General features: G+C 42.6%; 2 protein-coding genes across 4 annotated transcripts in view; one reads left to right on the top strand and one right to left on the bottom strand.

Annotated features, from left to right (window-relative positions):
* LOC100564466 (cytochrome P450 2C31) overlaps positions 1 to 14,577 on the top strand; it is a 32,712-nt gene extending 18,135 nt beyond the window's left edge. Inside the window, exons 7-10 of the mRNA XM_003224907.4 lie at positions 8,696 to 8,837; positions 9,647 to 9,834; positions 11,475 to 11,616; positions 13,961 to 14,577. Of these exons, the coding sequence (XP_003224955.2) occupies positions 8,696 to 8,837; positions 9,647 to 9,834; positions 11,475 to 11,616; positions 13,961 to 14,142 (654 nt within the window). The 3' untranslated portion in view covers positions 14,143 to 14,577. The remainder of the gene's footprint in view (positions 1 to 8,695; positions 8,838 to 9,646; positions 9,835 to 11,474; positions 11,617 to 13,960) is intronic.
* The window catches only part of LOC103282348 (cytochrome P450 2G1), a 22,986-nt gene continuing 1,165 nt past the window's right edge, over positions 281 to 22,101 (bottom strand). The window contains exon 2 of one of the 3 annotated variants that reach the window (XM_062968739.1): positions 281 to 581. In XM_062968739.1, coding sequence (XP_062824809.1) covers positions 502 to 581 — 80 coding nt within the window. In that variant the 3' untranslated portion in view covers positions 281 to 501. Of the gene's footprint in view, positions 582 to 12,294; positions 13,015 to 15,218; positions 15,718 to 22,101 lie in introns of those variants that run through there. The other 2 variants (XM_062968741.1, XM_062968740.1) reach the window with 2 other exon arrangements.

Here is a 22,101-nt window from a genome sequence, read left to right as displayed (position 1 = left end):
ACTGAGAATATTTATTTAAATGTTATGTCACTATGTAATTCTTGTTTGATTCTGTCTGACTAAATTGGTTTAATGTGTCAATGTTACGTTCAATTCATTGATATTTGGTGTAATTTGATGTTAGGTTTTTAACGCTGTTTTTAGTCTGTGGGGTCTTGTTGGGATTTTATGCCAATATCTAGCTGTTTTATGAAAGCATTGAATGAATGCCGTTGTTTGTTGGAATCTGCCCTGAGTCCCTTCAGGGAGATAGGGAGGGCAAAATAAAAAGAAATTATCATTATTATCGATATTATTTTATTATGACACAGCAAACAAGATAGATATGCTGGATTTCGTATCACAAAATCACAAGTCAAACACTTCCCAAGTGACTGAGGGCTGTGCTGGTGGTAGTGTAACTATCGGCAGGTCCAACCAAGCCAGAGAGGCCTCAGCTGAGGAGTGGAACGAAGAGCACCTAACCCATTAGCATTATGGAGAATCAAACCCAAACGAAGTCTATACTGGCTCGGTCGTTGCCCAGGATAAAAAGGACCGTGGTGAATGCTGCTGATTCTGGACATCCATCGACAAGTGGGCTACGGAATCAAAATACAAATGAACAGTCACAGAAGCAGCAAAAATATACAATGCCAGAAAACCGCACAGTTATGAAATGTTATTACAAATCTGAACCTCAAAGGCGTGGCTACCAAAAAAGGATGCATCAACTGTGGAAACAAGAGTACCATGACTCACAGATAACAGAACCCCGACTGGATGACCAACGAAGATTCATAATCAGAAACAAAGTGTTCAGTGAAGTTGAACTCCAAGAAATCCAGAAAATCTGCAAAGCAAATTACCATCAGACCATAGCACAGACAGCAGCAGAGACTCCAGCAACACCTGGAATGGTGGACCAGATTGAACCAGAAGAAAGTGTGGCGCTTTTGCAAGAATTTGAAGAACGAGCACTTGAAACATCTGTTGAACCACCAGGAACCTTGACAGCAAGACAACAAGAACTCAAGGATAAGATTGTGGCTCATGCTGCAGCAAATGCAATAAGACAGCGGCTCCCAACTCTAAAAACAGTGCCCAAGAGACACCTGGCGCCTCTCATGAAAGATGTGAATGCAGCACTCTCCACTGTCCAGATAACATCAATTGAACAAACAAACCAGTATGCCTACAGTGCAGCAGTGATAGTAACAGAAGAACTTGGGCTCCTACAACCAAGGCAGCCCCAAAGAAAATCCACTGGAAAACCAAAGTGGAAGGTCAGGCTGGAGTTGAAAATCAAGAAACTCAGATCAGATGCAAGTAACCTGAAAAATATGAAAGAGAGGAAACTGAAGAATGACAAAATCAAGCAATACCTGATCCGAAAGTACTGGCTGAACAAGATTATTATTATTATTATCTTTGCAATTCGATCTTTAAATGTTAATATCGTGTCAGATTTCCCAGTTGTTTCTCTTCAATCCTGGTTTCACCTGGGATTGCAACATCGACAATCCAAACTTTGTTTTTTAACACGATCATGAGGTCAGGAGTATTGTGCTCCAAACCCTGTCTGTTTGAATTCAGAAGTTGTTGTTGGTATTATTATTATTATTATTATTATTATTATTATTATTATTATTATTATTATTATTATTATTTTATGACACACCAAACAAGATAAATATGCTAGATTTCGTATAACAAAATCACAAGTTGAACTCTTCCCAAGTGTCTAGGACTGTGTGATGTATTTTCAGATGATGCGTGCAGATTCCAGTAAGGTGGCCTTTTGCAGTTGGCAGATTGCAATTTTGTTAATGTCTATTGTTTCCAAATGTCGGCTGGGATCTTTTGGCACAGCACCCAGTGTGACCATCACCACGGGGGCCACCTGTACTGGTTTCTGCCAGAATCTTTGAAGTTCAATCTTGAGGTCCTGATAAGTTTTTCCTGTTGTTTTTCATCAATGTGACTGTCACCTGGTATGGCGACATCAATGATCCAAACCTTTTTCTTTTCCACAACTGTGATGTCTGGTGCGTTGTGTTCCAGAACTTTGTCAGTCTGGATTCGGAAGTTCCACAGTATCTTTGTGTGCTCATTTTCCAATACCTTTGCAGGTTTGTGATCCCACCAGTTCTTTGCTGCGGGGAGGTGGTACTTGAGGCATAAGTTCCAATGAATTATTTGGGCCACAGAGTTGTGCCTCTGTTTGTAGTCTGTCTGTGCTATTTCCTTGTAGCAGCTGAGGATATGATCAATGGTTTCGTCGGTTTCCTTGCACAGTCTGCATTTTGGGTCATCAGCTGATTTTTTTGATCTTGGCCTTAATTGCCTTTGTCCTGATGGCTTGCTCCTGGGCTGCATGGATCAGGCCTTCTGTCTCCTTCTTCAGTGTCCCATTTGTGAGCCATAGCCAGGTCTTCTCCTTATCAGCTTTTCCTTCAATTTTGTCAAGGAACTTTCCATGCAATGTTTTGTTGTGCCAGCTGTCAGCCCTATTTTGTAGTGCGGTTTTCTTGTACTGGTTTTTTGTCTACTGTGCTTTGAGGAGTTTCTGATTTTTGAATTACATAACCTGATAGGGCATGTTCTTCTTCTTTGACTGCTTGTTTTACTTGCAAGAGTCCTCTGCCACCTGATCTTCTAGGCCGATATAGCCGGTCAACACCACTGCGAGGGTGCAGTGAATGATGAATGGACATGATTTTTCTTGTTTTTCTGTCCAAATTGTCCAGTTCTGCCTGTGCCCAGTTCATAATGCCAGCAGTATATCTTATGACAGGTATGGTCCAGGTGTTTATGGCCTTGATGGTGTTGCCTCCATTGAGCTTACTTTTGAGAATTTTCTGACCCTTTGTGTGTATTCTTTGCTGACCACAGTTTTCACATGTTCATGCTTGATGTTATCCAGCTGTAATATGCCCAGATATTTATAGGCCTCTGGCTGGTGACACTTTATTGTTTGGCCATTAGGCATATTTATGCCCTCACTTTTAATGATTTTTCCCTTCTTCAATGCCACTGTTGAACATTTGTCCAAATTCCTCTCCTGATGTTGACAACTCCATAGCTTTCATTTCCAACAAACAGTTCAATTTTCCAGTGCTCCATCATGTTTTCAATAAAGGTGCCAATGTTTTTACAAATCCCGATGGCGTCCAGGCATTTGATGATCCAGCTGTGTGGGAGTTAATCAAAGGCCTTTTTGTAGTCAATCCACGTCATGTGAAGATTAGCTTTTCGGCTCTTACAGTTCTCCAGAATCATTTTGTCACTCAATAATTGGTCTTTTGTGCCCCTGCTTTTCCATTTGTTGCCTTTCTGTTCATCTGGCAAGATGTTTTTTTTCTTCAAGATAGTCTTGAATTCTGTCAGCTGTTATGCCAGTCAGTAGTTTAAACATAGTGGGAAGACACGTTATTGGCCTGTAGTTTCCTGGTGCTGCTCCTTTTGCTGGATCCTTTTGTATAAGGTATGTGCTTCCAGTTGTTAGCCATTCACTGATACTTCCTTTCTGCAGCATCTCATTGAATTGTTGGGCCATTTTTCCATGTAAACTAATCAGATGTTTGAGCCAAAATCCATGAAGTTGATCACTACCAGGCAATGTCCAGTTCTTGACTTTTTGCGCTCGTTTGCTGATCATTTCAGTTGTTATTTCCATCTGTTCCATTTTGTTCTGTGAGAATTTTCCTTCAAACTCCTTTATCCACCCAGCGTTTTTGTTGTAGTTCTCATTATTTTCCCAAAGTTCTTTCCAGAACTTTGTTGTTGCAGTTTTCTCTGGCTTTATGGTTACTGTGTCTGTTGTTTGGTTCAGACTCTGGTAGAACCGTGTTTGGTCTGATTGAAACAGTTGATTTTGTCTGTACTGGATGATTCTGGCTTCATATCTTTCAATTTTTCTGGCTGTTGCTGTAATTTGTTCTTTCACAATTTCCAAAGCTTCTTCAATTTTTCTGGTGTTCAGCCAGTACTTTCTGATCAGGTATTGCTTGATTTTGTCATTCTTCAGTTTCTTCTCTTTCATATTTTTCAGGTTACTTGCGTCTGATCTAAGTTTCTTTATTTTCAACTCTAGCCTGACCTTCCACTTTGGTTTTTCAGTTGATTATTATTATTATTATTTTTATAATTATTATTATTATTAGTTAAGTGTTCTCTGCGATGACTCTAGGCATGAGGGAGCTGCTCCTTAATCTTCTTCCTTCCCTCTGAGGCAAAGCCAGTGGCAGTTGGAATGGAGGAAGCCCTTTCATCTAGGTCTTGGACAGTCATGAGGGGTGGTGCCTGACTCTTCCTCTTTCCCTCTGAGCTAAAAACAATGGCAATTGGGTTGGAGAGGGAGCTTTCATCTACTTCTGGGCCCAGGCATGCTTTATTTATTTTGTGTCTAAAGCATTGCACAACAAACAAGTCCAAAAGTGATAAAATAAAGGAATCACATGTCGGCGGGGATGATGGGTAGCAGAGTGAAATCCAAAAATTCACCATCCCGGTTCACCTCCTTCTCTCCAGACTGTTTCCCCGTGTGGAAAACAGCACTGGACAAACTCACTCCAGCAGATGAAGTCCAACTGTTGATTTACTTTATTTACATGATCTATTTACAGACAGAGCAAATTCAGTCCTTTCCTCCATGAGCGCTTTCCGAAAGACTCATGCACACACACAGCCATTGCTCATCGCTGTTCTCCGCTCGACACAGGAAAACACTCCCACTACATTCCACAGGAACAAGATAGTAAGTCCCGGTCAAAACACACTTGACCCCATTGGTCCTGTGATACATCAATCATAGCAGACTCTCATTAACTCCATAATTGCTGAAAACAGATTGATTTTAACATTTCACAATACACAATACCCTGACATCACAAACAGCTAAATAGTTTTAGACCAAAAGTAGGCAACAGCGACTGCATTGTCCGTAGCTTTAAACAACTCATCCTCCGTACATGAGGCAGGGCATTGTGGGTAAGCATACATATGCGGAGTTGTTTGTTCAGCTCCACAGTCACACAAGGTGGAGGATTCCTCCAGGTAGTGCCATCTTGCCAGGTTGTCTTTTGATCTGCCCACTCTGCTTCTGAGTCTGTTCAGGGACTTCCAAGTTGCCCATTCCTGGTTTGCCCCTCATGGGGGGCCATTCAGTTGGAATTGCCAGGTTTAGCTGCCCAGAGGGACACCCTTGCTGCTGCTGGAGGAACATCAAGAGGAGTGGTGGTTCTCATGAAGCCCTTCCTTGATTTGAGTCTGGTGGGAGGAGGCTGATAGTCATGCAGTGGGTGGCTTTCACAATGTTCAACCTTATTTCTCTCATCGTTAGCAGCAACTTCCCGACACACGTCAGGAGGGGCAATGCCAGCTAACTTGTAGAGTTTATCAACAGGTGTAGGTTTAAGGCATCTTGTGATGATTCTGCATGTTTCATTCAGTGCTATGTCCATCTGCTTCACATGGGCAGACTTTTGCCAGACAGGACAGGCGTACTCAGCAATTGAGTAAGACAAGGCCAGGGCTGATGTTCTTATTAATTGTGGGGCTGTACCCCATGCGCTGCCAGTAAGTTTCCGCAGGATATTATTGCGTGCAGCTACTTTGTGCTTGGTGTTCATGCAGTGTTTCCTATATGTTAGTGTTCAATCTAAGGTGACACCAAGGTATTTAGGATGGAAGCAGTGTTCGAGCTCTTGGCCTTCCCAAGTAACTTTCAGTTTCCTGTTGGCTTCACGGTTATGTAGATGGAAAGCACACACTTGTGTCTTGGCAGGGTTATGCTTCAGGTGGTTCTCTTTGCAGTAGCTGGATAAATCTTTCAAGGTATTAGTGAGTTGGTTTTCAACCAGGCATGCTGGAACTGTGCCTATCTCTCCCTCACTCCCTCTGAGGCAAGGGCAGTGACACTTCATCTATGTCTCGGCCCAGGCATGATGGAGATTTCGCTGTCTCTTCCTTTTCCTCTGAGGCAAGGGCAGTGGCAGTTGGGATGGAGGAGGGCCGTTCATCTACTTCTGGGTTTAGACATGATGGAACAGTGCCTGTCTCTCCGTTTTTCCCTCTGAGGCAAGGGCCATGACACTTCATTAACTTCTGGGCCTGGGCATGATGGAGCTGTGCCTACCGCTACCTCTCTCCCTCTGAGGCAAGGGCAGGGGCAGCTGGGATGGAAGAGAGCCTGTCATTTACTTCTGGGTCTAGGCATGGTGGAGCTGTTAAAGAATCATAAGAGTTGGAAGAGACCTTGTGGGCCATCCAGTCCAACCACATTCTGCGAAGAAGGGAGGAAAATCGCATATAAAGCCCCCCCCCCCCCTAATCCAGCCCCCCCTAATCCACCTTTTCCTCACAGTCAGGAAGTTCTTCCTAATGTTCAGGTCGAATCTCCTTTCTTTCCTGCCAATTGAAGCCATTATTCCATTGTGTCCTAGTCTTGCTCCTTCCTCCATAGGACTTCCCCTCACATATTTATACATGGCTCTCATCATCACTCTTCCCAGCGTTCTCTTCTGCAGGCTAAACAGATCCTTGATCCTTTGAATCGCCCTCCTCCGGACACATTCCAGCTTAGAGTCAAAATCTCCCTTCAATGGGGGTGCCCGGAATTTGAAACAGTGTGATTCCAGTTGTGGTCTGACCAAGGCAGAATAGAGGGGGGAGCATGACTTCCCTGTATCTAGGTGTAAAGAAGTGTGAATTTTTTAGTTTACAGATGTCATGGTTAATTGTGTTTTAAAAAAAGGGTTACTCTGCTCTCATGAGTTGGTTGCCATGGAGAAGGGGGCAGAGCCAACTGGGTTAGCTGAAGAGAGCAGAATTTGGAGGGAAAGTCAGTCAGAGTGTCCGTGGTCAGCAAACCACAGGGAAGTCTGATTCTCAGTTGGAGGATCAGGGTGGCTCAAATGAGGAAATTTGAGTCAATTCTAAAATAAGTTTTGTGACTTATTTTAGGTAGTCTGAGCTGTGTTGAAGCTCAGGGAAGGCTGATTCTAAGTTCAGGGATAAAATAAGTTTGGTGACTTATTTTAACGTAGTCTGTCTCCTGACTAGGAACAGATATTCTGTGACTGAAGTGGAATTTTAGGAAGTTTGAAACACCTCATTCTGTTATTGCAATTGTTAAGGAAAGTGCCTCTAAGTGAGAATTGTAACTATCAAGCTTGTGCCTAAATGAATGTGATTTTTATTCCTTCAAACATCTTAGTCTCTGTCATACATACACACATCAAGAATAAGCAAGAAGAAAGAAGAAAAATAAAAGTCTCCTCTCTAGGTAGCTAGTGGCTACATATTCCTATAGTGGTGGCAAGAGTTGATAATCCCCTTAACATCTGGTGACCGCATCATAAACATTTTTACCTCAGGTGGCAGCATTTAAATAAAACATATTTATATTGGTGGCAGCAGATATAGTTATATATAAAATATAATTTAATAAAAACATCTCCACATCTCCGCAATTGGTATAAGAGGTGGGATTTTAAAAAGTTCTCCCCCTGCCTGAGTTCTTTACAATTGGTGGCAGTGGTGGGATTTCAAAAGGATTCCCGCCTGCCTGAAAAGAACCTCAGCCGTTCATAGATTCTTTACAATTTAATTGTAAAGGACTCAGGCAGGGGGGAAAACTTTTTAATCGCACCGCTGCCACCAATTGTAGAGATGTGGAGATGGAGGTTGTTTTTAATTAATTAATTAATATAACATAGCTCTCTGAATGGTTTCAAACCACATTATTTCTACATTGTAGCTATAGGCTTAGTTGGCCTGACTCTACTGATGGTGCTGTCTGTGTTATCAGAGGTTTTTACAATAAGCAAACAACTGGCAGTGTGAACGGGACTAATAACTCCAGATTCCCACAAATAGGTGTAGTAGACTTCTGCAGTCACAAGAACACATAGACACAGTTGTTCTTTCCAAAAATATGCAGGAAGGCTTTTCTCTTCTTTAGTCACAGCAATATATACAGTATATACAATATATACAAACTCTGCCTTCCAGCAGTATCCCTCTAATTCTCTTCAACAACCACCACCCTTCCCTCATCAACCAAAATGAGAGAGAACACAACTTTTATACTACCCTGTTGCATCAGCCTCCACACCCTTATGACAGCGATGTAGCACTTTCACATGTGGTTAGGCCTGAGATATTAACCCAGTTTACCACTTAAAAAAATCCAGATAATTCATACATGGGGCCGGGCTGTGGCGCAGCTGGCTAGTAACCAGCTGCTATAAATCACCACTGACCGAGAGGTCATGAGTTCGAAGCCCGGGTCGGGTTAAGCCTCCAACCATTAAAAAAAAAAGCCCCGGCTTGCTGTTGACCTATGCAGCCCCGAAAGACAGTTGCATCTGTCAAGTAGGGAAAATTTAGGTACGCTTTATGCGGGAGGCTAATTTAACTAATCTACAACACCATAAAACTGCCAGCAAAACACGAGGAAAAAAATGAGGAAGAACAGCCACCAGTGGAGGGTGAAGCAACAGCTCCCCCTGTGGCCAGAATTGTGAAGCTGGAAAGATGTTAAAATGCCTTTGTGTCTGTCTAAAACTGAATGTTGTTTGTCTGTTGGCATTGAATGTTTGCCATATATGTGTTCATTGTAATCTGCCCTGAGTCCCCTTCGTGGTGAGAAGGGCGGAATATAAATACTGTATTATTATTTATTATTATACATTCTGACATGTATCACTAGGAGAAACATGATGAGGCCTCTGAGTTCACCATGGAGAACATGGTTACCTGCTGTATCGACTTGTTTGGCGCAGGAACAGAAACAACCAGCTCCACACTCAAGTATGGGCTCTTGCTCCTCCAGAAGTACCCAGAGATTGAAGGTAAGACAGATGTGAAGGCTTCAGAGAAACACATTCAAGACTAAATGTGATCAGATCCCGGAAATATGTTTGGATTGAAAATAGGTTCTGGAAGTGGCGAGATTATTAATTCTAGTTTACAAGCACTAAATTTCTGGATTGATGTTCAGGTCATGTGTGATGTTAGAAGGTAGTTGCTTCTTGATCACCTGGGGAGATTCTGCACCTGTAATTTTATTTCATGATTATATGGCATTGCACTCCAAATCTCTGAATGACCTCTCCCAGAGGTTTCATGTTGATGTGAAATAACAAAAAGGAGCCCAAAGCCACCCTACAGGTCAATGGCCAAGGGTTCAAAGAGGACTCCCCCAACACTACCTTCTGGGTTCAAACCTCCAGTTAGGAATAGACCCATTGTAAGACAGTGCCTCAAAGTCACATCTCAGTGTGGCAACCAAGATGGAAACAATAGTTGGTGGTTTCAAAAGCCACTGAAAAGTTCATCAGAACCATCAAGGACATGCTCTCGTTCTCTGTTTAGGTCATCCACCATGGCAACTAAAGCTGTCTTTGTCTCATATTCAGTCTTGAATACAAATAGAAATATAATAATGTCTAGCTCCATAAGGAGGTTGCCACCCAACTTTTGGGATGGAGTGGTTCCACCTTTAGGTAGCATCTCTCTTTTGATAGGCATAAATGCAAATTGTGGCTTACTAGGATGAAAAGATTCACATGGATTTGAGGGCCGATCCTTCTTGTGTGACTTCTCTGACATTCCCTGGATGTTTGTTTCTTGATGCCTCACCTCATCCATCTCCTGGCAGAGAAAGTGCATGAAGAGATTGACCGGGTGGTTGGTCGCTCCCGGATGCCCGGCATGGCTGACCGCAGACAGATGCCCTACATAGATGCCGTCATCCATGAGATCCAGAGGTTCATGTCTCTTGCTTCAGTGTCCATCCCCCATTCCGTGGTAAAAGACACACCATTCAGAGGATATGTCATCCCAAAAGTGAGTTCTCCGCTTCTTCTGCCAGAAGTAGACTGCTCAATGGTCCCAGAAAAGCTGTGTAGTATATTAGAGACAGTGATAAACAGTTCCACACCATTCAATAATGTGACACTCTATGTGCAATGGTTACTAGAGGTGTGCAATTTTTCCATCAGTCTTCAGAAGTTGGATCAAATTTGTTAAGTTCGTACTTATGAGGCAATACCCGACATGTGGGTGTGGCCCGAACCAAACAAATAAGAATTGAAACTTACCTAATACTTTTTCATTTGCATTTTGTAAACCTCGGAAGCCTCCCAAAGTCAGTTTGATTTTCAGCGTAAGGAAGCAAAGAAAGGCAAAAAGGCTACCTTTCCTCTTTAAATGAATGGCCTCTTGCCATGACGAGAGGAAAACTGCAGGGAGAAAGCAGAGTTTGCCTGAAAAGAAAGCACAGGATTCTCTGAGATGCAGTTTGGGAAGGCGAAGAGCCCTATGGCAGGGAATGCAGAAGGCCCTGCCCTGAACTACATCTCCCAGAATTCTGCTCAGCATCAGGAAGCCCCAATTGGGAGAGGAAGGGATGTGCCCTACCATCGTACCAGCAGCCAGAGTTACATTGAATCTGCACAGAGGAGGGCTGCCTGAGACTTCTAGTAAGTAATACATCTTTGTGATGGGCTGGGAAGAAATCCTTCCACCGAAGTTCTATTGGTTAAAATGAGCGAGGTATTCATTGAGATAGCTGGTGTGACTGTTTAAAATAGGTTTTTATCAAAACTTGAAAAAAATTCCCTAAAATTATGGGATATTTTTGCAAGTTGCGGGGAATGAGCCCCTGTTCTCTTGTGTACAATTTTTTTTTAAAAAAAGTGTTGTTTATAAAAAGTTTGAATATTCCCCAAAAACATATGGATAGGTGAAATGTACTGAAACTTGTTGGACTAACAGTGGAAAATGTGTTCTACCAATGTAGCAAGTTTCACCCCAATAGCTGTAAAAATGAGGGAGGGAAGAGCCCCTGAATTTTCCCCACTGCGCAATTACAATAACAAGAATAGTAACGAAATTTGTTACTCTCGATGTAGTAACAAAATTTTCACTAATTATACTTTAGAAACACTTCCAAAACGAAACGCCAGCACCACGTAATTTTGTAATGCTTTTTGAAACATTTTTAATTGATTGCCCATGCCTAAAACCTAATGCAGGTGTGAATCAACTGTGTTCGTTATGCACTGACGAAAACATTAGAACTGTTATTATTATTATTATTATTATTATTATTATTATTATTATTATTATTATTATTATTCTCAAGTTGCTCCTACGGAATCCTGGGAATTGTAGTTTGAACCTTTTCTGCTAAAGACTGCTGAAAGTACAGCTCTCATGATCCCATAGCATTGAGCCATGGCATTTAAATTGAGACATGAACCAAACAGACATAATAGGCCTACAAGGGACACGGCTTGCTTTGTTTGACATCAGTTAGGAACACAAGTCGAGCTGCACATTCCGGCTAAATTAACGATCTTGCTGTGGTCAATTTAGCCACTACCTGACCCCAATAATCCACCTTCCCAGATAAATAATCCACCTTTGCAATTCCAAAGTCTTCATGTTTTGATTATTATCTCTCCAAATGCAATACTCTGCAGGGCACCACAGTCTTTCCTGTTCTGATCTCAGTGCTGCATGATGGCAAGGAGTTTCCTAACCCCACAGAGTTTGATCCAGGACACTTCTTGAATGAAGATGGGACCTTCAGGAAGAGCGACTACTTCATGCCCTTTTCGGCAGGTAAGACCCTGTCTTCTCCCCATTGGACAGCAACCATGGACATCAGGTGGTCAAGCAGTTCTTTAGGTTTCTGGGTTGTCCATTGTTGAGTGATTTTGGCTGTGAAAGCCTTGGACAATCTCAAAAGTCCTCCTCTGCTGTCCCATGAATGTTGTGATTTTCATTGTGTACCAGGAGAAGAACATTTGTAAATATAGACCCAGGAAGGCTCTGTGAGGACCATCTTGTCCAACTTGTTGCCATGTAGGAATACACAATTACAGCACTCCCAACTTCCAAGGATGTTGTTGTGGGGGTCTACTATTGAGAAGAACATCCCAATCGAAAGAGCTGTTGAAGAGTGGAATTCACTGCCTCAATGTGAGGTGGATGCCTCTTCTTTGCAGGTTTCAAAATAATAGTTGGATGGCCATCTGGCAGAGGTGCTTTGATTGTGCTTTTCCTGCCTGGCAGAGGGTTGTACTAGATGGTCATGTGGTGTATTCAAACTCCAAGATTCTAACATTCTAAACCTCTCACTCTTCTCTAAACTAAACATTTCTAGATTTCTTAGCTTGCTCCTCATAAAGTTTGGTTTCCAGATTGTTATCGAGCAATTTAGAGCAGCACTGGATAGTGAGATCCAAGCTGTGTGTTAAGCCTGGTGAGAAAAAGAAACCAATAATATAATTCAACAAGTTGAAGCAGAAGCCACCGAAGAATTTTATGTAAATTCAGCTGAAAGTGATGCCAGCCTGCGATAGTTTGCCAAAAATAGACTGAGATACATAACATAGCAAAGCATGCATGTTTATACAGTTTTTAGGTTCCAGCCTTGCTGTGATTGGCATAGGCTCCCTGGAGAGGTGGGAGATTGACACGCCTGCCTGTGACGTCTCTCCCTGGCTGGCCAATGGGGGAGAGAGAGGGAGGTGCAGCAGCAGGAGAAACAAAGGCAATAATATGTTGATGAAAGTGACCCTATGTCGGTTCCATTGTTAAACGGTCCAGTGAGTGCCCCAGAGACCTGCTAACCGGACCTGCCTATTGATATACTGATTGGAATAACAAGTCCCTTGGATGTCAGTCCTATTGTCAAAAGAGCAGCAGCATCAGAAATCTTGATTAAAAATGATTCAGAGTCCAAGGAAGGGAGATGGCTTTGTCTTGACAGCTGTGGCTTACCCTAGCCTCTTCGCAGAGCAGGTAAGCCATTTAGGTTAGTGATTGGCATGTCCAAAGATTGCTTTATTCTCAAATGGCCTGGCATTGCCCTCCAAAGTTTGAGAAAGAGTCCATTGTTTTATTTCCAGATGGTGATCATGGTAATCCATGTTTGTAGAATATGACCTGAGGCAGCCTGGTAGTACTCAGGTCAGGATGGTATGCTGGTCAAAAGTTCACATCAGGGTCACAGTGCTATAAGGAGGCAAGATATCATAAAGTATTAAAATAAAATAACATTGATAGGAGACACATGTGGGATTCACAATGGGGGAGAAACTTGAGATTCAGCATCTCCGTGTGTTGGGAGACAGACGCACGTAGACTCATGGGGCTTTCAGAGGGCTTCGATCTCCCCTGAGATTTCCCATGAGAGACAAAGATAGGAATCCCAGAGGTTCTCCAGCAGCCCATCAGGCAAAAAGGCTTTTGGGGTTCTCCTAGAACTGAGAGACGGCACAAGGGATACAAGGGCTTCATGCAGGAAGGGGAAATGAATGGCAAGGGAAAGATTATAAAGCATAATGTTTTCTTGGTTAACCTTTAGCCTAGATATGTAAATGTATATCAGCTCAAAAGGGAGTCCCTTTTCTTTGTGAGTTGTTGACTGGGATGGGAAACAATTGGAAGAGTTGTTAATTCTTTGGTGCAGGTATAGGTCAGATGGAAAAAGACAAATAACTTTTGTGACATGGTTTCCAGTAATACATTTGTTACATTCTGCTATAAATATATGAAATATAGCACATAAAACCTTGAGTAAATGTACACACTATCTAACATGGGAAGGGTCCTTGTTGTTGTTAGTGCCTTTGGAAATAGACCAAGACTTAACCCTTATTATCCAGCCTGATGTCCCTGTCCTCAGCCAAACTATAAGTTACTATCTTTTATTGGGGGGGGGGGGTCACCTTTGACTTCAAGATCGTTGACCATCTTGGTTACTCTTCTTTAAATATGTACCTGCTTGTAAATAATCTTGAAATTTGGTGTCCTGGACAGAGGTTTCCAGATGAGGACCAAACAGAGTGGGACTACTAATCCTCTTGCTGTCTGGACTATACACTATTGAGTGCAACTTACAGCTCCCTTCATGACTCCTTTCCCTGTTTCTCCCCTTCCTTCCTGGGTCTCCTTGCAGGCAAACGGTTGTGTGTTGGAGAAGGCATGGCCCGCATGGAGCTCTTCTTATTCTTCACCTCCATCATCCAGAACTTCAAGCTGAAACCCATCACAGACCCCAAGGACATTGATGTCACACCTCTGGAGAAGCCGGGGGGCAGATTCTCCCCGCACTATGAGTTCTGTGTTATCCCTCGCTGAAAAGCTCCTGTCTGGGGAACAGATGCCCTGGGAAAGCCAGGGACCACTGCACAAACTCAGCTTTCGCTTCTTCATGAAACAACTATCCTAGACCTTCTTTAGAGATGTCTGAAAGCCATTCCAGCCTAACAGGGGTCTAAGTGGGGTCTTTCAAATCAGTATATTTAGATGGGTTTAACTTCTTAATTTTTAAATATTTTTTTAGTCTCTTCAGCTAAATTTCTGATTTTGCATGCTGACATTCCAGACTAACACAGCTATATCTTTGAATTCCCCCATCTAGACTTTTTTTTAATGCTTTGCTTTTCAAAACCATTTTTGAGTTCTGTCATCACTTTTCTATGATTTTGTGGTCAAATGTGTGTGTAGTGAATGTGAAGGAGTCTTATGGCAGGAATGTATCATCAGGAAACAATAAATGTTCATTGGCCCAGAGTTGTGGAAAAGGGAAGTAAGCCTTTTCGCTCACTGCGTTACACGAAATAAGTGTGATTTATGATCCTGGGTACAATTAACATGTAAACTTTTATATATTTAAACACAAGGAAACCTTCCAGTTTTGAAAAGCAGATTAGTAATGGCATCACTTCTGTGCATTAGCAGCAAAGGACCTTTGGAAATAAATCCCCTGCCGAACGTACCAGGTAGGATAGTTGCAGCAGCAGGTGCTCTTTCCATCTGCCATCATGCCCGGGCTCCTTTGCCCCATGAGACTCTGAGCTTTGAATGCATAGATCCGCCTGACCAATCAGGAGCAAACCGGATTGGTCCAATGAGGGTGGACCTGACTGAAACCCTGTTTACTCAGTTCTGCTAGCCAGAGACCAATTTTGGTGCCTGACATTTCGCTCCTCTGGCGAAATGTCAGGAGAGAATACTTCTGGAACATGGCCATACAGCCTGGAAAACATACAACAACCCTCAGTTGCCTTTGTTGGGGAAATCTCCCAAAATAGCAGAGCATCCAATAAATACAAACAGGATCCTTAATGAAGCAGTCAGCTCACAGCAAGCAGAAAAGTGTTGTGGCTGGAAAATAATGTTGGGCTTAGGAGGCAAAGATGCAGAGTTCAATCTTTAAAGTTACAAAAAAGTTTATTGAAAAATAAGAACTACATTTCTTGATAGGAAACAATTGGGTCTAAGCTTCTCTCCAATTCCATAACTTCTAAGTTCCAAAGCAAGAGGAAAAACCTCCAAACAATACATCTCTTCAAACACACAGAGTAGAGAGAGGTCAGAATGCAAGGATGGAAAAAGCAGAAGTCTTAAGCGAAGGCATGCAACCTGAAGGGTATCCGACTTCTACACCACCAGTCAGATGGGCGCAAATAGGTACGTTTCAACTGACATTCATGAGCCAGGAGGGAAGAGAATCCTTCAGTCTGTTCTAAAGCTAGTTAACTGTTCCTCATCGAGGACTGCAGACTTGGGCAGGGTGGAGTTGAATTCAAGTTCTTGAAGGTGAAAGACCAGTGGAGCAAGCGGCGTAGAAGATGCGGCAGAATGTGAAGTGGTGATGGCAGCGAAGGCTGTGAGAAGGCAGCTCACCAAATCAACAGTCCTTGTGAGCCACTTTGAGTAGAAAGAAAAAGCCAGGCAATATTATTATTATTATTATTATTATTATTATTATTATTATTATTATTATTAGCCAGCTGCAAAAGGCCACCCTACTGGGATTTGCACACATCATCCGAAAATACATCACAGAGTCCTAGACACTTGGGAAGTGTTCGACTTGTGATTTTGTGATACGAAATCCAGCATATCTATCTTGTTTGCTGTGTCATAATAAAATAATAATAATAATAATAATAATAATAATAATAATAATAATAATAATAATAAAGGTGAGCTGGCAGGCTCCACCAACAGGCTTCAATTGTAACACACAGGCCTCGGAGTCCCCATGAGAGCTGCCTGGATCCACGGACAGATCTCCTTGGAAACATGGCGGAGTTGCTCTAGCTCAGAGGGCACCGGAGTGAGACATGATGTGTAAGGAGAAACGTCAGAGACCCAGGCTCATGAGGTGATGAGGGGATCAAGCCCCTCTCCCGCTTGGTAGTTGGGAAGTGTGGCTGAGGAGAGAAATGGGGTAACTGAAGGGCTTAGTCTGGTGGGTGGGAAAAAGGGATGGCAGCAGCCCCAGAAGAGAGGGAACCAGCCCTGGCCCCTTGACATTCGTTTCTAGGGGTGTGTCCATTTCCGTTTTGCGATTCAGATTCAGTGAAATTTGGAGATTCAGCAGCAATAACACTGAAAATGGACCAGGCGAGGGGCAGGTAAAGGCTCAGTCGGAACGAACCAGGTGTTGCCATATCTTTTGGCTCCAGTCGGGATATTTGGGTGCTCCATGATTGACAAGAACATTCATGTGTGGGTTTTTTCCCATTAGCCTTGCCAGAGCCAATCAGAAGATAACAGTGGAACATGTGTCTTTTTGCAAAGCTAGTCCAGATATACCAGGGCGAGCTCCTTCATTTTTTTTGTAGCATTTCAGAGACAGAGATCATGTGATAGCTAGCTCTGTGTTCTATCTCTGCACAGTCACTGCTTAGGATCAGTTTTAGAGAATTCCAATCTTTTTTTTTTCCTGTATTACATCATTACATTTTCTTAGTTAATATCTTTGCTATAGTCCTTCATTTATTTTACTAATTTTGGTAACCCTAGTTTTGCTGATTTCAATCCCTCCCCAGCACTACCTTCTGGATCCTGTACCTTGTTCTGCACCAGCAACCCCCCCTCCAAAAAAATAATTAAAAATTTACAAAAGGCTTTTCTTCTAGTTCACCTCTGTGATTCTCCACAATTCCCTCCCCAGCCCTACTTTCTGGCTTGTGTGTGTGTGTTCCTGCCCCACTCCTGCCCCAGTCCAGCAGCCATCCTTATCCCCCCCCCCCACAAAATATTGAAAATTATTTTGAAGAGCCCTTTCTTCTTGTCAAGTTTATCTCTTTGACTCTCTCCTATTTTTCTTGTAGAGACATACCTAAGGATACCTCTTCTGGTTTTTCTTTTAAGACATTTTCTTTGAAAAATTTAAAACATTTCCTAACATTTAGAGGATGAACTAAACGTTTGGAAACTTGGGGGGCTTGCACTCACAAATGCTTCCTCCAAGTGTGGCCATGTTTGTCCTGATAGCCATAAGAATGATGGAAAGAGGAGCCACGTGAGCTCCCCATTGCTGCCACTCAGCCAGATCTTCCCAGAACATAAACAAAGCTTCTGGATGCCTGATCACTGAATGATATGTTTTCCCTCCTGATTTCAGAAATTTTCTGGTAAATGGGGAAGGGGAGCCAAAAGCAGAACTGAAAACAGCATGGTTGTTTGGCATCTTGTAAACCCCTACTGGTTTTCCCACATGCCAGCAGATGGCCTACAAGTTGGGGAGATGGAATGATGCCTGGAACCAAGGAAAGATGGTATTCAGGGCCTCTTTTGATGGGGACCTAGAGAAGTTCTTCTTAATAAGGGTAGCAGTCTTCATGGGGAAGTGGGTAGCATTTTTCTTTAATAAATTGAGAAAAGTCCAACATATTGCTGATAAGGAGCGGCTTCAGACTTGGTATTAGCTGTGTATGACTCAAGATAATGTTTTTCTAAGAAAGAGACTTGACACTCTGGTAACAATAGCAGAATTAGTATTTCAGGAGATGAAAACGGGAAAGACACTTGGCCCAGATGGATTGACAGCACAATATTATGATACTCTACAAAAGACCTTTTAAAGCTGATTGTCACAAGACATTAATGTGCCGTCTGTAGTTCCTAAGGGTGTCTGATGAAAAGTGCTCCCTCCTGCCCTTGCCCTTACAAACATGGCCACCACTTGGAAGGCATACATTGGCCACCCCTGGAGGAGGAGGAGGCTGAGGAGGAGGCAGCTGAAGCTATGGCAGTGACTGCTCAGGCAGTGTCAGTCCTATCTACCTCCTCCTTGATTTCTTTGGGCATCCTCCACATCAGCCCCAAATGGCAGTGGCCCAAACAGTGGGCTCAATTATGGGGGAGGGGGAAAGAGGAAGGGAGTGACGAGGGGGAGTGACTCAGGGGAGGGTCCTGCAATGGGAAGGGAAGTGCAGAGTTAGAAGAGACCCTCAAAGGACATCCAAGTCCAACTTTTTTCTGCCAGGCAGGAAAACATAACCAAATTCCTCTCAACAGACCACCATAAAGCCTCTGTTCAAATACCTACAGAGAAGGGTGCTCCACTGGACTCCCAGGGAGTATATGCATCAGCAAAGTTGGAAGAGAATCCCAAAGGACATCTAGTCCAAAGGACATACACAATAAAAAAACTGGATGACCATCCAGCCTCTGTTTAACAACCTACAAAGAGATCTAATCACTACAGAAGTGGAGTGCCAGTGGTGTTCAAGTGTCGGTACTGTTAGAACTTTTATAATTTAAAAAATTAGTTGATTGAGTTACAGTAAATATATTATATAAAAGGCAAGCTTCAATGAACTGTTTTAACCTCTGCCCAACCCTTGGGCAGAGTCAACAACCCTGGAATTTCCTCCAATACCTAAAGCCGAAGGCGCAGCAAGGACAATTACTAGCTGGACATGATTTGCCTGCAGCTAAACTGATGGCCTAATGACTGTTATCTGAAATTCCTCTTCTGTGGGACATGAGCCATCAAGCAGATAAAGCCACGGACAAAAGGAATATGATTACTCTGATATTCCCAATAGACATTTGAAGACCCATACTTTGTTTGTTCAGTCTGGGAATGGACATAAGGAATTGCCACCCATTGTCACCAGCATCCTGCATTTGGCATTTGCCCAAGCCATCATTCCTACACCCGGATGTTCATTGTTTCTGAAATTCCGGCTTGAGCTTCCAGGAGGGGTACAGCTTCCTGGGAGCCCTCTCTGCCCCAAGACACGCCTCACACAGCTGATTGGCAGCCCCAGGGCTTTCCAGCCCACTGGAGCTTGGACTAACCACAGTTCTAACTCACCTGAGCCCACCCCTTAGCCCAGGGGTCCTCAAACTTTTTAAGCTGAGGGCTGGTCCACAATCCTTCAGACTGTTGAGGGGCCGAATTATCATTTGAAAAAGAAATACAAAGAAATTCCTATGCACACTGCACATAGCTTATTTGTAGTGCAAAACAACAACAATAACAATGAAAGAACAATACAATATTTAAAAATGAAAACAATTTTAACCAACATAAACCTATCAGGCTTTAAATAGGAAGTGTGGACCTGCTTCTAGCCAATGAGATACTCAGGTTAATTAGGATTGTTGTTGTTGTTGTTGTTGTTGTTGTTGTTGTTGTTGTTGTTGTTGTTGTTGTGTGCCTTTAAGTCATTTCAGACTCTGGGCGAGCCTAAGTCTAAAATTATGTATTTATTCATTTACTACATTTATTTACTACATTTATATCCAACCCTTCTCACCCCGGAGGGAACTCAGAGCAGCTGTAGGTACATACAATATATTATATTATTAGCATAGAACAATATTAGCATTATACTATATTGAACTATACCACTATACTATAATATTATATGCAATATCTAACATATAATTAATATTATTATATGGTATTATTCTTTGTATTATATTGTATAAAATGATAATATTATTATCAATATCATATGTATATACAATGTATTATATTATTAAAACTGATATAAAAATATTATATTATAATTGAGGGCGGGGGCCAGGTAAATGACCTTGGAGGGCCACATTCGGCCCCCGGGCCTTAGTTTGGGGACCCCTGCCTTAGCCAATCAGGAGCAGAGGTGGTGCAGGCCAGCTACTAATGCCCGGCCAATCAGGGATGGGGGGAGGGAATTTCAAAACTCAACAAAGTTAATGAATGGGGTTTTTACTGTACAAAAGTTACTGCATATCCCGTAATGTTTATGCTCATATATTTTGTTTCCATGGGGACACTAATGATCTACCACCCGGCATTTCTTTATTTATCTTTTAGCCACTGTGAGAACCTTACTTGCCTTTGCCTAGCGTTATCTCGCCTTAACTGAAGGCACTGAGAGATAGGCAACAACCCAGACTGTGATTCCCACAGTCAGGCCAAGCCTTTGGCTGCATTTCATGGGAAACACTACAATCAGATCTGTCTGTGGAGCAATTCTCATCATCCAGAGAATAACTACTTTCTCCCTGAGGCACTAATGAGATGGTGGGCTCCCAATCAGTTGCTACTTCACGAGTATCAGGCCCCATCACCAAAGTGTCCCTTCCTCCTTCGCAGACTAGGCCTCATCATCCACAGTCCTTGGAGAACTAAATTTCGACTTCACTTCCTTCCTTCCTTTTACTGTCTGAAATCTCTGGTCCTCCCATGTTGCCTGAGCTTTGAGCAATACCAGTTGAGAACATCCAGGGTGAAGGCAGGAAAAGAAAATATTTATTTGTCAATGGCCAAAGCAGATGCTAGGGGACGCAGTGAAAATCCCAAATCTGAACGTGCCTCCCAGTTATAATAATTCATACTTCATATAGATGTTTAACAGATATCTATAAAGGTGATGGGGCCTGATACTCGTGAAGTAGGGTCTGAGCCCACTGTTTCTGTCGAGCCTCAGGGAGAAAGTGGACATTTGCTATGATTGGTGCAAATTATGATCCACAATTTCATTGGTTCAAAAGTAGTTTATGATTGGTGTATGGTGTGGAATAAACTGCTCTTGGTTAAATGTGAAGCTGCCTGCTGCCTGGTGTGTGCAATGTCCATCCATTCTGAAAATTGGGAATGGAGTGTATGTTGAGTCTTGGCCCAACAGTTTTTTGATAGGCTGACCCTGGGGACATTGGTCCCATGGAGGGATCAGAGCTGTCCAGATGTCTTGATTGGTCTATTCACTAAGACCAAGGGGCAAGAAGGTGGGCTGAGCTAGCAGTGTTAAATGTGTTCTACCATTGTACCAGGTTTGAAGAAGATAGCTCAAAAAATGAGGGCGGGGGGGTCCTGTAAAGTCCTGCCCGGTGCTGTTTTTTTGGCCACTGCGCATGCACGTCTGCCATTAACGAATTACTTTTGAAATTAACAAATTTTCGTTAAATATCAAAATTTTTGAAGGCAAAATTCAGAAATGACATCAGAAACGAAACGCTAGTGCCCCCTACTTTTGAAGCGAGTTTAGAATCAAATTTTTCATGGATCGCTCAAGCCTACCAGCTATAGAAAGAACTGGTGGGATCACGAACCTTCAAAATTATTGGAAAATGAGCATGCAAAGATACTGTAGAAGGATATGATCAATGATTTTGTTGGTTTCTTTGTATAGTCTGCATTTTGGGTCATCAGCTGATTTTTCAATCAGCTGATCTCCCTGGAAAATTCTGCCACCTTGTCGTGGTGGGGGGGCTTAACTGCTGCAGTTATGCTGAGAGCTGTGCTGGCGGTAGTGTAAGAGAGGTCAAGCCAGAGAGGTCTCAGCTGAGGAGTAGCACTAAGAGAACCTAACCCATTAGCATTATGAAGAATCAAACCAAAACGAAGTCTATACTGGCTCGGTTGTCGCCCAGGATAAAAAGGACCATGGTGGATGCTGCTGATTCTGGGCATCCATCGACAAGTGGGCTACGGAATCAAAATACAAATGAACAGTCACAGAAGCGGCAGAAATATACAATGCCAGAAAACCACACTATTATTATTATTATTATTATTATTATTATTATTATTATTATTATTATTATTATTGTATGACACAGCAAACAAAATAGATATGCTGTATTTCATATCACAAAATCAGAAGTCGAACACTTCCCAAGTGTCTAGGACTGTGTGATGTATTTTCGGATGATGTGCGCAGATCCTAGGAGGGTGGCCTTTTGCAGTTGGCAGATCGTAATTTTGTCAATGTCTATTGTTTCCAAATGCTGGTTGAGATCTTTTGGCACGGTACCCAATGTGCCGATCACTGCCGGGACCACCTGCACGGGTTTCTG

The sequence above is a fragment of the Anolis carolinensis genome, chromosome 1 (genome assembly GCF_035594765.1).
Source record: "Anolis carolinensis isolate JA03-04 chromosome 1, rAnoCar3.1.pri, whole genome shotgun sequence".
Taxonomy (NCBI): Eukaryota; Metazoa; Chordata; class Lepidosauria; order Squamata; family Dactyloidae; genus Anolis; species Anolis carolinensis.
The sequence above is the reverse complement of the archived record's forward strand: the minus strand, read 5'-3'. Positions and strand labels throughout refer to the sequence as shown.